The 18343-nt window shown below is 42.5% G+C and overlaps 1 protein-coding gene across 1 annotated transcript in view; it reads right to left on the reverse strand.

The window, feature by feature from the left end:
* The window catches only part of exoc4 (exocyst complex component 4), a 362722-nt gene that overhangs the window by 43868 nt on the left and 300511 nt on the right, over positions 1-18343 (reverse strand). Inside the window, exon 12 of the mRNA XM_055653386.1 lies at positions 2285-2440. Within this exon, the coding sequence (XP_055509361.1) occupies positions 2285-2440 (156 nt within the window). The remainder of the gene's footprint in view (positions 1-2284; positions 2441-18343) is intronic.

Here is an 18343-nt window from a genome sequence, read left to right on the forward strand (position 1 = left end):
GTCCTAATGTTTTCCCTCCAACAGATGTTAAATTAATTGGCCTGGGGTTTCTTCATGTCACCCTTTTGAAAAGTAGTTTTATTCACTATTTTTCAATCTTACGGACCCTACCCCAAACTTAGCAAGGTTTGTAAAAATTAAGGCCAGTGCATCAATCATCCCAGTACAGTTCATTTCCTACCCCTGAAATCGACCATGAGGCTCAGGGGACTTGTCAGCCTCCGACTCCACCAGATTTTTCAGTACCATTTCCCTGGTGATGTAACCCAGGTTCCTTCCTCCCTTGCAATTCCCATTTTTCTGCTATTTCTGGGACAATATTTGAGTTAGCTGTTAAAACCCCCAGACTCAAGCACCCAGCTTACACTTGTCTTTTTGTAATATCTGTAGAATCTCCGACCATGTTTTTACATTTCTAGCTGGCTTTGTCTTGTACTCTAATTTAATCTTTTATTGTTGTTGTTTCTCATAATGTCCAAAAGCCTCATCTCAGATCACAGCTCTTCACGTGTGTGGGTTGGCCAGTTGTGCCATTAACATGTCTATCCCACTCCCAAGTGCATTTTTTCCTGGAAGCGGCCTAGTGGGACATTGAAACTGATTCACGTCAAACCTTTTCAGGGACATTTATCTCAAACTAACGTGGCACATGAGAAAATCAGAAATAGACACAAAATGATGGGGTAACTCAGCGGGACAGGCAGCATCTCTGGAGTGAAAAATGGGTGGTGTTTCGGGTCAAGACCTTTCTTCAGATCTTTAGTGTAAACCAGCATTCCTTCCTACACATAATGAGAAAATCAGAGAGTTGTCCCCAGACACTTGACATTTCGTAGGTAGCGCGTGCTCAACGGATTTTATTCCAACCAGAATTTTCAATCTTAATACAGGTGCACAACCTTTTATCCGAAAGCCTTGGGACCAGACACTTGTCGGATTTCGGACATTTTCGGATTTCCGAATGGAAGATTTTTAGCGTAGATTAGGAAGGTAGCGCGGGCGGCTTGAAAAGTCTGGAGCGGCTGCCTCCTCCCCGGAGACCGGGGAATCATTGCATAAATGTTAGTCAGTTAGTTTGGAGGGATTTTATGGGGTGGTGGTGGGGTGTGAAGGGGGAAACTTTAATTCTTAGTCCCCTACCTGGTCGGCGACTCCCAACATCGCGGAGCTGGGGGCTCCGTCCAGCCGCGGGTGGCGTCGGTTGGAGCTCCGACCCCGGCAACTCTTCCCCTGGCTGCGAGGCGCTCCAAATCCAGCGCCGCCCGCGGCCGGACGCCCGCCGTCCCAGCTCCGCGAATGTTGGGAGTCGGCGGCCACAGCGCTCCGGAGATTACCGTACGGCGACCTGGTAAGGCATTGCCCGCTCCCCGCTGGTATCCCAGCGCTGCGACGCCGCCGTCTCCCAACATTCGCGGAGCTGGGACGGCGGGCGTCCGGCCGCGGGCGGCGGTGGATTTGGAGCGCCCCGCAGCCAGGGGTAGAGTTGCCGGGGTCGGAGCTACAACCGGCGCCGCCCGCAGCCCCAGCTGGGAGTTGGCAGCCACAGCGCTGCGGAGCTTACTGCACGGCGACCCAGTAAGGCATTGACCGCTCCCCGCCTCTCCGACCAGGTAGGGGACTAAGAATTAAAGTTTGCCCCTTTAACCCCCCTCCCTTTCACATAAAAGCCCTCCAAACTAACTGACTAACATTTAAGCAATGATTTACAGATGTTTAAGTGTCTCCGGGGAGGAGGCAGCCGCGACAATAGTACAGACCTGTGTTGACCGTGGGTCGTTTCGGTCAAGTTTGGCGCCAAACGCGAGCTTTGGTGTGCAGACGACATCCTGGGGAAAAATGGCCGGTTTTCGGAGTTTTTCGGTTTCCGGAACACCGGATAAAAGGTTGTGCACCTGTACAACTTTCTTCAATTTCAACTTTTTATTTCACCCATATGGTTCCAGATCAAATGCCAGATTGTGGGGTTTCACTTGAAAGCATTACAAGACATAATACTACAATACAAAATAAACATTCATTCTTTACCTTATCACAACAGAACATTTCCTTTTCATCCCAACTTTTTGGTTAAAACATCAATTTGATTACATCAGAAAAGGAACTACTCATTGGCTCGAAATGACAGAAATTGAGATTAAAACATTAAATGAAAAGCCCCGACCCAAACATCATCTATCAATTCCTTCCACAGATGCTGCCTGAGCCACGGAGTTACTCAAGTACTTTATGTTTGCTCAAGGTTCCAGTATCCACAGTTCCTTGTGTCTTCAAATGTATGTCCTACCTTGTAAAGTCTTCCTCGTCTTCTCGCTTTGGTCTCATCTGTTTAGGCTGAGCCATGTTCGTCCAGTTAGGGAGGGATGTTAGTAATCGGCTGATGTCCTCGTCTTTTGCCCACGATGCACTAATGATGAGCTTCTCTTCTGACTGAACAATGCTCCTGCAACAACAAGAAGAATCTAGTTTTACACTGATCATCTCCTGCATGTTATGAATTTCCACTTCCACAACTCAGCAAAAAAAAGATAGAATTCAGCGGAGGTATTTTCCATGGGATGGACATTAATCCTAAAGACTTACTGTAAAAATAAATACTCTGGGGAAATAACAATAACCAATTACATAGCACCTCTTCTGTAATGAAGTTAAATGTCCAAAGGCACAGAAAAGGTCTTTTATCAAATAACAATTGACGTAAAGGACCATAAGAAAATATCAGTGCAAGAAATGGAGGGATTTTACAGATATTTAGTGATTGGATTCTGAAACCTAGTGTTTGTTACCAGCAGGTATGGTTGCCAGTGGTGGAATGATTAAATTCAAGGTGTACAAGAAACCGGAATTAAGGGGCCACAGGTAACTTGAGGATAAAGAACCAAACAAAATAGGAAGGAACAAGAAGACTGAGGTATTTAAAAAATAATGTGTCTTTTAAAATCACGGTGATGTTTAACAGGAAGCAATTATAGGTTTGCAAGCACAGTGACAATGACAATGGATAAATATAACCTGGTATAAATTAGGATACAAGCACCAGAGGTTAGGATGAAAGGTTTATAGAGCAGAGGGTTGGATCCTAGTCAGGAATGCTTTGCAGCCATTATCCAGTGAAAACAAAGGTAGGGAATGGGTTTCAGAAACAGATGAGCGGAGGTCCTGAAATTGAGGATGTGGAGTTAGCAGTTTTGTTCATGACATGGGTACATGCTTCAAGCTTCTGAGTCAAATATAACATTAAACGTTCATCAAGAGGCTTGTTAAATTTGATTTGCCTGGAAAAGGGCCGCATTGTGGTGCAGCCCTAGTGTTGCTGCCTTATAGCGCCAGAGAGCCAGGTTCGATCCTGACTGTGGGTGCTGTCTGAGTTTGTATGCTCTCCCACATGGGTGCTCCAGTTTCCTCCCACATTGTGAAGTTTCACCCGTTTATAGGCTTCTGTAAATTGTCACTAGTGTATAGATGGAACTAATGTACAAGTGATCGCTGGTTGGGGCGGACTCAGTGGAGCCAAAGGGCCTGTTTCCACGCTGTATCTATAAAACTAAAAGGGATGGAGTCATTTGTTTACAAATGAGGAATGTGGCAGAAACCAAAGGTGGGGTATACTATCTTCCGAATATTTAACTGGGAGAAATTTCACCTATGTTTAAGAAGGAATTGCAGATGCTGGAAAAACGAAGGTAGACAAAAATGCTGGAGAAACTCAGCGGGTGAGGCAGCATCTATGGAGTGAAGAAAATAGGCAATGTTTTGGGTCCAAACCCTTCTTCAGATTGATGTGAGGGTGGGGGGTAGAAGAAAGGAGGAGGAGGAGCCAGTGGGCTGAGGGACAGCTGAGAAGAGGAGGAGAAAGTAAGTACTATCTGAAATTAGAGAAGTCAATGTTCATACCGCTGGGGTGCAGACTGCTCACGCGAAATATGAGGTGCTGCTCCTTCAATTTACGGTGGTCCTCACTCTGGCCATGAAGGAGGCCCAGGACAGAAAGGTCGGATTCGGAATGGGAGGGGGAGTTGAAGTGCTGAGCCACCGGGAGATCAGGTTGGTTATTGCGATCACCAAGCCTACGCTTGTTCTCGCCGATGTAGAGCAGCGGATGCAAAAGATTAGGTTGGAGGAGGTGCAGGTGAACCTCTGCCGCACCTGGAAAGACTGCTTGGGTCCTTGAATGGAGTCAAGGGGGGAGGTAAAGGGCAAGGAAAAGTGCCCGGAGAGGGGGTGGTTTGGGTGGGGAAGGACGAATTGACTAGGGTTTCAGCTATCCTGTGTTGGATAAAGAACCTTGTAGATCATGGATATGCTTCAAACTATGCCTCATAAGAGAAAGATTCTGGATCAATATGTTGCGGAACCAATGAAGATACAGATGACTTTAGATATTGCACTCTGTAATCAGCAAGGGTTAATTGATTAATGATAGAAAAGGGTCTTTAATTATAATAATCTGATATAATTGTATATGAAGTTTTGAAACTAATTTTGTTCATTCCGAAACTCATGTCTTATATCTGAATAATGCAAAGTGCAAAGGCTTATCTATATTTAACTGGGAATCTACATTAAAATTAATGATAACAAAGAAGCAATAATTCACAGAAAAGGAACAAATACACTGCCTGTAAGGCAATAAAACCTAACAAGGCAAGTGCTCCAATAATGGCTATCAAGAGAAGATAAAGATGGCATATAATCAAAGGAAAATGATTACGATATTGCCAAATAAGGATTGTGACTATTTCTGAATTTAGCAAAGGAGAAAGGTATTGTTTTTGGTAATTCACAGAATCATATATAGATTAAACTATTACAATATAGATACGTCAGTGAAGGAAAATATGTTTTATTTATGAAAAATCAGTTCTCACAAATGTTCTTTGATCTGAAATATGAACTATGTTGCTCTTTCCACAGACACCACTTGACTCGATCACAGTTTCCAGCAGTCCGTGCTTTTATCTCAAAAGTTCCAAATCTGCCAGTTTTCTGTTTTCATGTTTTCTTAAATTTCAAAAATAAGCTTTGTTCAAAGTAAAAGGAGATATACGAAAGAAAAGCTCAGTGGAAAGATCTTTAGTTTCTTAGTGTCATTCGGGTTATACATTCAGTCCCAACCCAACACCTCACCCATCTGCGTTCTCCAAAGATGCTGCGTGACCTGATGAATTACTCCAGCGCTTTAAGTGTCCTTTTGTAAACCAGCACCTGCAGTTCCTTGTGTCTATACATTTGGTGTTGTTTGTTTTATACATTGTGATGTTAGCATCTCATTTTTGTATAGAGCACTGTTGCCACTTATACGCAGCCCTGGGGCGTTACACCCTCCATTTTTTGGAGGAGTTTCCCCACAGCCCTGATTTTCATGTACCAAAGGCCACAGCAGCTAATTAATTAGGAAGAGGCATGGAGGGAAATGAGCAGGTATGTTGAACACAGAGAGCTCCCACTCACAGCCATGATCATATTGAATGGCGGTGCAGGCTCGAAGGGCCGAATGGCCTACTCCTGCACCTAATTTCTATGTTTCTAATAAAGTGATAATCGACTGTTAATGATGTTAATTTAGGCATCTTAGAATACCAGCAATAATTTCCCTGATTTTCTTCAAAATAGGATCTATATGTCTAACGGAAGTTTCCACCAAACAACATTTCTGACCATACATTATTCCATACCAGAGCTTGACTTAAACGCACAAGTCTCTGACTTAGAGCTGACAGGACTACCAAGTAAGCAATGTATGCGATATTCTGACCATTGTGGCATCTTTGTGCCTTTTCTCAAAATAGAAAAATATTTCTGTGCTTAATCTAGAGATTTCGGTATGCCAGCTCCCTTACCAGCAAATATTCCCCCGTAATGTTAGAATGCTTCTTGCAGCAGCTGTAAATTGTATTACTACGTAATATAGTCGCTGGTTCTTCTGGTCTTTGGCTCCATTTGTCATGTTTACTGTTTGGTAGAAGCTGCAGAACCCTGAACCCCGTTCCCTTTTGCATAGTTTGGATGCGTTTTCCTGCCATGTTACATCAGCCACACTGAGCTGTGAGAAACAGTGACAAGTTACCCTGTGTGCTTGAGGGGGAGCTGTCTCCACGTCAGATTGTAATCAGCCCGCTTTGATACATGCAGCCACCTTCAGAGGACCGCAATTCCAGGCAGGTTTTCAAACTCAAGGTGTCAGGTGGCATTTGTCAAAAAATCTGCACTTGATATTTGGAGATGGTACATATGTGACAGTTCTCGGCTCTCTTGCTTTTAAAAGAAACATTGAATCTATTAAGAAAATCTTAAGGTGGCACAGTGGTCGAGTTGCTACCTCACAGCGCCAGAGACCCGAGTTCGAAGCTGACCAGGGGCGATGTCTTGGTGGTGTTTTCATGCTCGCCCTGTGATCACGGGTTTTATCCGGGTCCTCCGGTTTCCTCCCACATCCCAAAGACATGCAGATTTGTGGGTTAATTGGCTTTGTACAATGCGAAAATGGGATAACGGAGAACTAGTGTATGGGTGATCGTTAGTCAGTGCGGCTTCGATGGGGCCTATTTCCTATTTTCCTATTAAGGACCTATTTCCACGCTGTATCTCTAAACTGAACTAAGAATGCAATGTACGGCATTTCATGCAATCATACAGCACAACAGATGGTTGATTCATTTTGCCTGAGTTGGCCAAATAGTATCAATCACTGGCTGTTTTCCCACAGCATCTTCCACAAGTATTTTTCCAATTCTTTGACTCTTCTTTTGCCACTTTATCAGTCACATTTTGGACCACAACTTGCACAGATAATTACTCTGTTGCTTTTTGGCCAATAAATTTTGCAGTGTTCCCAAATACATCTTCAAAGCCACTCAAACTTTTCACTTGGCATAACAACTGAAGGCTTTGTAGATCCTCCGTGTATTTAAAATCATTTATCCTTCAAAGATCTTCATAAAACTTCCCTGGATCCTCACCAAAGCCTTAGCCATTCCGAAAGTGTCGTCCCAAGAATGAGGCACAACTCTCCAGAGGAAGACTAAACAGTCAGCTATACATGTTTTGGTACCCTCTCCGTCTTTTGAATTCCATGCATCTTTTTATGAAGATTAGATCCCGCACATTTTTTTAAACAGCTCATACAAGTTGTCTGTTCTGGGATAATAGTGCCAGCTTGGCAAAAGGCTGAATAGCTCCCATTTTATGAGGGTTTTATGATATTTAGATAATTATTTAGGCTGACTTAAGGGCCTACCCCACTTTCACGATGTAATTCACAACCTTTTTTTGCTCATAAAAACTTCGGTGACTGCCAATCACCCCGGACACTTATTATTATTTATTCAAATCGTTTGCTATGTCGCACTTCCAGGGAGATGCTAAATGCATTTCGTTGTCTCTGTACTGTACACTGACAATGACAATTAAAATTGAATCTGAATCTGAATCATGGACATTTTTCATCAGTTTAGAAAAACGCCCCCCGACCTACTTGATGCCATGAGAACCCACGACTAGCATCATGACCTACCTACGACCTCCTACGACCATGCTGTGAGTATGAATCAAGAGCAAACTTGGCAGAAGTCGTGAATTAGGTCGTGAAAGTGGGACAGGCCCTTAATGATTTGAGTTAATTGATAATCTGCCACAGCCATTATTTCCTGAGATCCTATAAATGATTAATTACATATTTCATTGTGTTGTTGGACTAAACTGAAGTGAGAGAGTCAGCTGGATAAACCCAGACGGAAGAGACTTACAATAAAGTGAAGCGTAATAGTAAAGCGGATAAACCCACCGATGCAAAGGCACAAAGCCGATGAGAGATGCAGAAAGATGAAATAAAAGTTAAGGGGAAAAGCATGGAGGAGCTAAAGGAAAGAATTAGAGATAAATTGAGAAAGTAAAGCTTTTGTTTTTCCAAAGTTTTTGCAGATGGGAATACAATAGATGATCATCACTACACGATAGACACATTCTTTTGGCACAAAGGTCTATTGCTAAAAAATAATATATTCTACATTGTGAGAAATGTTAAGGGCAATCTGTTAATATTACTTCAAAATAACATATGGCTCTTCCAAATAAAAGATCATGCAAATTAACTGTAACATGTGTGGGAGTTACAAAGTTCTGTTTTATACCAGTTCCCAGAGAACAATGCAACAAAATCAACCTGCCAGGCTCTTCTCAAATGTGAGCTTTTGTTATTGTGTGCGTTTCTCCAAATTGACCAGGATAACTTTAATTTTGATTTCTGATCATCCACCCACATCTGGACTGGTGGTAAGGGGTTTTAGAAACTGAAACATTATTCAGTGCTCCTTTCCCTGAATCTTATCCTTGATCGCTTCACTGTAAAACCTGGATGCGTAGAGATATAGACATGATCCATTGAATTTCCTAGTATGTTTGAATACCATGTTGAATCTACAGTAGACTCATACAAGGTCAATGGTAACTTGGGCATTATCGTTGACCGCTATCAGTCAAAATTCTGTGCTTAGATAGATAGAGTTAGCAAAATAAAGTTGGAAATCATTACTTTCTGTCATAACTTTATTACATTCAACCCTGCACCCACCCATATAATCATCACTCAATGAGATATTGCATTGCTTTCTATTCAACAGATTTCATATGTAACACCTCAGGTGCACAGGTATTGATGGTCCGAGTTAGATTTTGGAAGAAGTTAAACATCTGACATTGCTAATGCGCCCATTCCCACATCAAGGCTCCAGAACACTTGATGGAGTTGACAGTTCCAATATTACTCATTGTAAGTACAGCAGTACTGTTTTCAATATGAAAAATTCAGCTGCTACTGGAACAAGTTATAGGTGGAACTGGTGTTGCATTGCAGAAGTGGATCAGGAGGAGTTGCTGGAATTGGCAGTGTGAAGTATGGAGTACAAGCTCAAAACTATTCCTTGCATTGAACAAGTTGTATTAGAAGCGCTGCAATCATATAGAGCAAGAACATTAATGTCATTGATGAAAGAATAGCACTGGGACAGATGACAAAAAACTACTGAAGAATTTTAAATGGATAAGATACTAAAAATGTGTCCAACATTAATTTACTAGCTTGCCTGAGGCTTAAGAGACAAGTTGGAGTTTGCCTCTAAAATCACTACTTCCTGCTGTTGGTGCTTTGTTGAAATAAAACTATGCTACGAGTACTGGGTAATGCTTCTGGCACAAGCAGCATTGTACACCAGTAATTGTTATACATATAAAAATGTAACTGCCTGAATTTCAAAGATAGACATAGGAATACAAATCAGTACCATCCAATCTAAATGTCTTGATTTTTTCAGCTCTTTTGCTACCAAATACAAAATTATTATCCCACAGCAGACAACCCTCTGTTCCGTTTCTACCTCTGGATCCCATGTCCAAGATACACATTCTCCCTTCTTGTTTAACTCCCTGTCCAGAGATTCAACTTTCCCTGAAGCCACACAATAATATACATCCTTCCCTATTTCTTCCTGTATTTCTGGATTTCAACTCCTGGTCTCAAAGGCCTGAAAAGTGCCTCTAAAAATCCCCATGAATCTCTTGTGCATTATTCAATGTTTTCATTTCACGTACTCACCAAACTTTCTCCCCAATCCCACCTCTCCACTCTCAATCGCCTTGATTTTGTGCTTTGTGTCATCCTGTCTACTTACAGCAACTTTCCTCTCCTACTTCTCCTCCAATGTTTGTTTACTTCCACTTCAATGTTAGGAATAAATTAAATGAATTATTAAATGAAAGCCTGGATCTCTTTTCTACTCTCCCCACAACCCCCTGCTCAGTGCATAAAGCTCATGGAGACAACCATCTGCTCAGCTATTTACCTTGGTCTCCAGGGGCATAAAACTAACAACGGCACCTGATTAGGTGGCTTAACATCAGTGGGAAAGAAACCCAGACTGAAACAGTTCAGTGCTTTTTCTTCAAGGAACACCTGCCACTGGTGGAGGATGATTTCATATGATTTCCTCATTTATTCAGTCAGCTGGAAGATCTGCTGGCAGTCCTGGGACACAGGTCCTGGCATGTACAGAGTTTGGCAACCATGGTGAGAATGAAGGGAACTCAGATGTCTACACTGAGCCTTGCTGACAGCTACATTCAGGAGAACACACAGTGATGAAAAGGGAATAGAAATCAAATCCCTTTCAGTCAACACTGCCAGTTCAGAGGTTTTTAAAATAGAAAACGCCTTGGGCTTTGCATTTAAGATATTTAGAAACAAAATGACAGTTTAGCTCTTTAATTATTGACGTTATTTCTTCTTGGTCCTTTGTCAGAGTCTGCATAAATAAAATATAAGATTATAAAAATCCACGACTGATATTGCACATCACAAATGAAGGTATTTCTCCACATAATAATAACATCAGATGACTTATTTAAAATGATGTTTTGTGCATTCTCCCCCTCTTGTCTCTGGAGAACAGTGACTAATGAATGGGGCTTTCAGCAATGTGTGATAGCAGGCCTCGTCACCTTAGCCAATGAGCACTTATCATGTGGAGTATTGACTGGAATGCCGCCGAGCTATTTGATTTTAGGGAGCACCACACACCCCACTGAACATTTATCACCTGTCACAGAGCAGTACACCTGGTACTCTATTTAGTCCTTTACAAATGACTGTTACCCTAGACCACTTCGAAAGACATTAAGATGTAGAAATTTAGCCTTGGTCTTCAGCACTAAATAGATGTCAGAGTATAGATTACCAATTTTGCACCTACCCAAACATGTGGTTCAGTCAACTTCCACACAATTAAATGAAGGGAGAGGTGTAGACAGAGATATGTTGCAAAACAAGTCTTTATTTTACAGGGAGCGTGGTATGTGCCTGGCAAGTGCTGCCAAGGGTGGTGGAGGAGACACCGAGAAGAAATAATAATTAAAAATATGATAGTGGCATTCATGAGGCTTTTAGGTAGACACTAGACCAAGGGGGACCCGTTGGGTCCTGTCACATCAACGCGAGGTTAGGAGGGGGGGCGGGGCCGGCCTGCAGCGTTATACACACACACTAACCCCCCAATCCCCCCCCCCCCCCCCACACACACTAACCACCCCCCGCCCACCCCCCCCCCCCACACACACACACTGACCACCCCCCTTGATATTATATTAATATTACTCATTGGCTCCTTTTACCCCAGCCCCGCGCTATCTCGAGGGGCAGAGAGAGTGGGGCAGAGAAAGATAGAGAGGGGGGGAAGGAGAGGGGGGGGGGGGGAGGGGGGAGAGGGGTGGAGAGGGGGGGGCATGGAGAGGGGGTGGCATGGAGAGGGGGGAGAGGAGGCTGACTGCGAATGGGTGGCGGGCCTCGACAGCTCTCGGGTCCTCTTGGGACCTCTTAAGCCCTCGGAAGCCCAACCAAATTACTGCGTGTTTAGCGGCTTCAATCCTGAGCACGGGGGGGGGGGGGGGGGGGGGGGGGGGGGGGCGGGGCGCTGCCGATGGCCAGCCGAGTGCGAGTTACGCGGGGGGGGGGGGGGATTACGTAACTAGCTGCTCATGGAAAACAGTGGCCAGCAAGCTGCATGTTGAAAACTCTGCACAGCTGGCTGTGAGGAGCAGAGCCATTGTGACGTCATCAGCTCGCTTCAGCTCGTTAACTTCCAAAAAGTTCTGATTCGTGACGAATTGAAGAAATAACTCAAGAAATAATGAATCAAATTTACAGATGAGGCGATTTTCGAGATCATGAGGTAAACCTCTACCGGAATACGTAAAAATTTCACCGTTAGATCATCGGATTTTCGAGGATACACAATCAAACGCACAAATAAATACGGACATAAACATCCAAGATCAGAGTTTTATAATAATACTAGACCAAGTGCAGACCCGTTGGGTCTGGGGGAGAGGAGAGGAGAGGAGAGGGGAGGGGAGAGGGGGGGAGGAGAGGGAGAGGGAGGGAGGGGGGGAGGGCGAGGGGGGGGGAGGGGGAGGAGGGGGGGGAGAGGGGGGGGAGGAGAGGGGGGGAGGGGGCCAACGTGCGGTTGTGGGGGGGGGGGAGAAAGAGAGTGCCTTTTTACTTCAACCCAAACCCAAACAACCATTTGCAGGCAGTGCTTTTTTACCTCTAATCATATTTTCATTTTCAAACCAAATTAAGGGTACTCACAGTGCTGTAGACATTTGTCAGTGTCATTCAAAGCTCTGATTGAGGCACACCACTTGCAGAGACTGATTGAGGCACACCACTTGCAGAAACTGATTGAGGCACACCACTTCCTGGTTTTATAGTCCCTCCCCCTCCCTCCAGCAGAGGCAGCAGAGAGAATGGGGAATGTTGTAAAAACATTAATATCTCTGTCAATTTTCATTGACGGGAAAAATCCTCGGCACACATACAGCGGAGGGGGGCTCTGAACGAGGTGGCCAAAAATGACGGCCGTAGGTGGTGGCGTACTCTCGGAAACCGCAGCACAGAAAGCCAAAACCGGTCAAGAACAGAGTTTTAGTAAAATAGAAAATAGATAGATAGATAGATGTGGATGTGCAGGGAATGGAGGGTTATGAATCACATGGAGGCAGAGAAGATTAATTTAATTTAGCATCATTTTCGGCATGGACATTGTGGGTCAAAGTGCCTCTCCCTGTGCTGTACTGTTCTATATTCTAGATGACACAATATAGTACTTTGATCACTGTTCAGTGTGCACCAATTTAAATCACTAAGAATCCATCAAAAACTTGTTTTACATGTCAGGATGACCGGCCCCTATATCAAAGGGGATTAACAACCCATTAATGCCTATATTTCAGAAACTGACAAAGTTCAATTTAAAATTACCAGTGCAATGCTAGTCCACTTTTCTTTTATAACCATCTATTCATCAATTCTGGCAAGTTCTTGGTCCATTTCCCAGTCTATGCTCAGTTTGTTGACTTAAACCACAGCAAAGATAAGAAACCACTAAATAGCCTCAACACACTGAATAAGAGCAGGAAAATTCAGTCAGGGTTTCCTCTCCCGATTGCTGCAAGTATGTGCACAAACTTTGCTGAGGATCTGAAATAGCTTGGAGGCAGCATTCTATTCTACAACAACCTTCTGACAATCACAGCTAATAATCACTAAAAAAAAAGGCAAGTCAGAGATGGATAATTAGCATATGGTGAGGAAACAATGACCAGGAAAGAGGGGAAAGGAAGAAAGTTGGTTGACAAGACTGGTGGGAAAAAATAAATTAAAAATATATATTTTGTTTAGTTTTCTTCAGATTTATGAGAATATATTTTCCCTGCGATGAACAATATTCCGAACTGTGAGGTGGCTACACACAATTTACTTTGATGTGAGGACATTTCTGTTATTTTGAGACCTACATTCTAAATACATCATAACCTATAGGACTGTGAGATTACAGCATTTATAGCTTTGTTTAACGGCTTGCTTTGGTTAATGTCAAAGTGCCAATAATCTAGTCGTAATTCTTATCAGGAAAATCATCAAAACGCGTTTCCAAAAGTCCAAATATGATAGACTTCTTTTAACAAATGCAGAAAATTAAAGTAAGGCAGGATACCATTCAATAGTGTAAAGACTGGGGCACACAAGATAAATTAAAGAGAGTAATTAAATGATGTCAAGTTAAAGATTTATTCAAATACAGTTTCTGACAGGTTAGGAGCTAAATTGTGAGTCCTGATTGCAGGAGTGAATTCTATTGAAAAGCTCACCTCTAATTCCCTGCCCATGATGGTGGGCAATATTTGTAGCAAAGGTGATGCCTTAATTAAAGATTGTTTCCCAATGTCCTTCAGATTTGATTGAAATAACTCTGCCTAATTGATGGCAGCTCCCCTTAATCAAGGTGACCATGTGTTGTCTGGACCCACTTCAGCCAAAATAGGTTTAAAAAAAACTGAGGGTGCAAATAAACTTGTTTTTTGTTGTCATGTTCCTTCAACCTTTTTAAGCTTTAATTTGACAAAAGCGAGGTATCCGAATGCCCACAGTGGTGTGACCTGAATGAAGAGCGGTTGATTCTAAGGGACTACTGGGAGTTTTGTCCTTCACTCAGTCACGTCTGCCTTTGCTTGTAGCCCATTTATATTACTACCCACAGTGTGTGGGCGGAGTCGTATTCGTTGCCCTGTAAGGAGCAAAAATACGGTAAATAATACAATTAGCTTATGTTTTCTTTTATCTCCTTTGAAATATTTCTTGCCTCTTCTGTATCTTTTACATTGGTTGAGAAACAGTACAGGAGAGAGATACTACACCAAACAAAGCGAAAGGGACCGATATTATTGCCTCTTTAGTATTGTTACACATTTTTCAATGTAATTCAATTTTACTTTGGGGATAGTGCATTGACCTGCGAGAAGGTAAAAATCTAGCGTGCAAAAGGAAAAAAGGATATTTAATTCAATACATTTAGAATGCTGGTTACAACCAGTAGGACTAAATTATTTTGAAATGTAGTTCAACAAAATGCAGCACAGATTGTGCGGGAGGTGGGAGTCGAGCACAATGACTTCCGTCTCTGTTTTCTCACCTTTGAAGTCCTCATTCAGAATGCAGTCCAGGCAGATGGGGCACAAAAATAAGTGAAATAACATTTTAAATAACATACTGTGTTTTTATGACGGAGGCGGATTTGATCTCTACATTGAAGGTATATTTTTCCAAATCCAAAACCGGATTTAAAAGTGCACAGGTCAGACAGCTGAGGTGGGTGAAAAATTCTGCAATGGATGGAGAACAGATGTCAATCATTCACCAAAAGGGCCACTTTCATTAAAAGGGATGAACAGGATGTGATATGAATAGATGCACGTTGTATAAAAATGCAGATTCTGTATTTCTGAGAATCTTTTGGCAGGAATTAGTAGAGAGAATGGATGGAATTGTAATAGGTAGTAAGAAGGCGGCAACATTAATAGTTAGAGCATAGAGAGAGGAGGAGATTGTAATTGAGAGTTGCCTTCACGGAATACAAGGACAATTGAACTTTAAAATGCCAAAAGAAGGTTTATGATCTTACAAGTTCAGAAAAGCCAAATGGATTGATAAAAAAAAAAAAAACACACTGAGACATAGAGAAGTCTGACCTAATATTAACACTGCAGCATTTTAGTTATCAAGTAGCTTCAGGTTCCCATCACCACAAACAGTATGACTAGATCTCACTTGTCAAATATGCTCTCGAGGTTTGCATCCTTGGTCCTTGTTCCCTTCCGCTTACTGATATTATTCCCCGTTCCAAGAACTGGCAGATTGTGACAGTGGAATCTGGAGACTGCTGAAGCCAATTAGTACAATCCAACAGGAAGAGATTGCACATAATGTCAGGGAAACACAAATGTGAGCCACAGAGGAAACAACTGCAGGCTTTTGCACATGAACTCAGCATGAAACAATAGAACAATGATAATCATCGCAACCAAATATCGCCTGCGTATTGGGAATTAAGATATGGGAGTCAGTGTGCCTTGATTAGATTTGAGAGCATGCCAATATTTTTACAATGTGGCTGCATTTTATAGTATCTCCACCAGCTTTCATGCTGCAATTATGAAATCCACAAAAAGTGTCACATTTGTGTCACTAATAACCTCAAGATGGAAAAGTATCACTGAGCATAACCTCAAGATGTAAAAGGAATTCCTTCGGCAGAAAGTGTAAGGTAGGAAGAAGAAACGGAAAGGGCAAATATGTTGACCAGGAGATGTGTTTCAGGCCAAGACGGGCATCCTTTCATTGCCTCTCACTCGGTCAGGGGGAAGCAAGAGAGTGCCAGTGAGGAAAAGATATTTGGCAAATACCAAGGGGTGGTAACGGAGCTGACAAAAAATATCAACACCTGATAAACAGTCGGGAGACCGAGAAGAAATGGAGTCGATACATAAGCCTATTGACGTATGACAAAGTGAAGTCAGGCAGAATCAATGCATTCTTCTACAGCATGTTCAATACATTTAATGCCCGTTTTGAACAGAAGGTCAGTGGAATGACCTGGCCCCTACACCTCAGATGTACTTGTACTCTTAATGGAACTCTGAAATGGGCTGGCTAGTTCAGGGGCAACAGTAAATGTCAGAATTGCCAGTGATTCCATGTCCCATGAAAGAGTCAAATAAATTAATCAAGTTAGTCAAAGATGATTTGCAAGTATATGCTGTGTTTTCGTGATTAAGATGTGCCCTTTAACACACCCACACTGGTTCTCCTCAATTGAACCATGTCTTTCCAAGTGAGAGTTATTTTAGGTTTAGATATTAGTTTCCAATTATCTAACAAGACAAAGGCAGCTGCGTAGTAAAATGTGTAAATCAAAAAGTTCTCACTGAAATATGTTCAATTCTACAAAAAAACAAAGCACGTCTCAGGAAGTTAAGCCATTAATGCAAATTTGAGTACATTCTTAATTTAATGTGTTATGGCTTGTCAGCCTTTGGTGTTGTAACTTAATTATTACAAGCTTGGAGTGTTATTCCTTAAGGTTTTTAATGGAGTTTTTAAGAAGGAACTGCAGATGTTGGAAAATCGAAGGTACACAAAAATGCTGGAGAAACTCAGCGGGTGCAGCAGCATCTATCGAGCGAAGGAAATAGGCAACGTTTCGGGCCGAAACCCTTCGAGGTTTGCTTTTTCTGTCCATTTTATCCTCTCATAATCCAATCATTCATTCTCCTTTTATTTATGATGCTCTTTCTTTACGTTATTTGAAAACCATTTCTCCATTATCATTAATATGTCCTTCTCATTCCTTGAGCGGTTAACTTCACTATGACATTTAGTATAGACTAGACTAAGTTGGGTCCCAGCATCACACAGGAGGGCTGATCATCCAACGCAATATTCCACCTCTCCACCAATTCTAATATTGATGGCCAATTGGGGGGGGCTTTCTGTAGCGCTAGTATGGGTGTTGTTGGCTGAAGGGACTGGTTTCCAGAGGGCTAGTATGCAAATTGTGCGCCAAATGGATTCTTGGGCTGGCGTCTCAGTCAAGCCTGTTGTGCTGGCAACTCACTCACTCACGGCTGGTGGGCTGGTAGTTGACTCACGGCTAATCCTTCAAACAAGCTATAAGGCCACCAAATTCAAGTGCAGTTTCTTACCACTTCTAGTAGGGTGCAAGGCCACCAAATTCAAGTGCAGTTTCATACCATTTGAAGTAGGGTGCAAAGCCACTAAAGACAGCGAGTCGTGACCTCTCCCTCCTCCATCTTGCAGAGACTGAGCCACAACAACATTTCCGGGTTTTATAACCCCTCCCCCCCCCCCCCCAACGGAAAAGGTGTGGCTTTCATGGAGTGATTGACAGGAGAGAGATTCTCAACATTTTTTAAAAAACTAATAACTTTTATTTTTCATTGATGGGAAGAATTCTCTGCATCTGCTCAGTGGAGGGGGACTGAGTAAGATGGCCAAAAATCACAGCCGTAAGTGGTAGCGTTTTATCTAAAATCAATATACAGTGCAAACAGGAAGTAAGTGCATTTACAGTAGTGCCTTTTAACTTCAAGCCAAAGCACCCACGCCACCATTTGCAGTAAGTAGTGCATTTCAACTTCATGCCACCATTTGCAGTAAGTGGTGCCTTTCAACTTCAAGCCAATGCACCCACGCCACCATTTGCAGTAAGTAGTGGCTTTCAACTTCAAACCACACCCAAGCCACACCCAAGCCACCATTTGCAGTAATAGTGCCTTTCAACTTCAAGCCAAAGCTCCCAAGCCACCATTTGCAGTGCCTTTCAACTTCAAGCCAAAGCAACCAATCCACCATTTGCAGTAAGTAGTGCCTTTCAACGTCATGCCACCATTTGCAGTAAGTGGTGTCTTTCAACTTCAAGCCACACCCAAGCCACCATTTGCAGTAAGTAGTGCCTTTCAACTTCAAGCCAAAGCAACCAAGCCACCATTTGCAGTGATAATGCCTTTCAACTTCAAGCCAAAGCAACCAAGCCACCATTTGCAGTAAGTAGTGCCTTTCAACTTCATGCCAACAATTTGCAGTAAGTAGTGCCTTTCAACTTCAAGACACAAACCAAGCCAAGCCAACCAGGGGCAGTAAGTAGTGGAGGGGGGGGGGGGGGGGGGCATTTTCTGGAAGTAGTAGTATGAAACATTTTAGAACCAATAGACTTTTGTTTGCAAGCTTTAGAACCAATAGAGACACTTTTTGCAAGCTTTAGAACCAATAGACATTTTTTTTGTAAGCTTTAGAACCAATAGACACTTTTTGCAAGCTTTAGAACAAATAGACATTTTTTGCAAGCTTTAGAACCAATAGACATTTTTTTTAGAACCAAGCTTTAGAACCAATAGACATTTTTTTTTACAAGCTTTAGAACCAATAGACATTTTTTGCAAG

This window comes from Leucoraja erinacea, chromosome 22 (genome assembly GCF_028641065.1).
Source record: "Leucoraja erinacea ecotype New England chromosome 22, Leri_hhj_1, whole genome shotgun sequence".
In the NCBI taxonomy this organism is placed as follows: Eukaryota; Metazoa; Chordata; class Chondrichthyes; order Rajiformes; family Rajidae; genus Leucoraja; species Leucoraja erinaceus.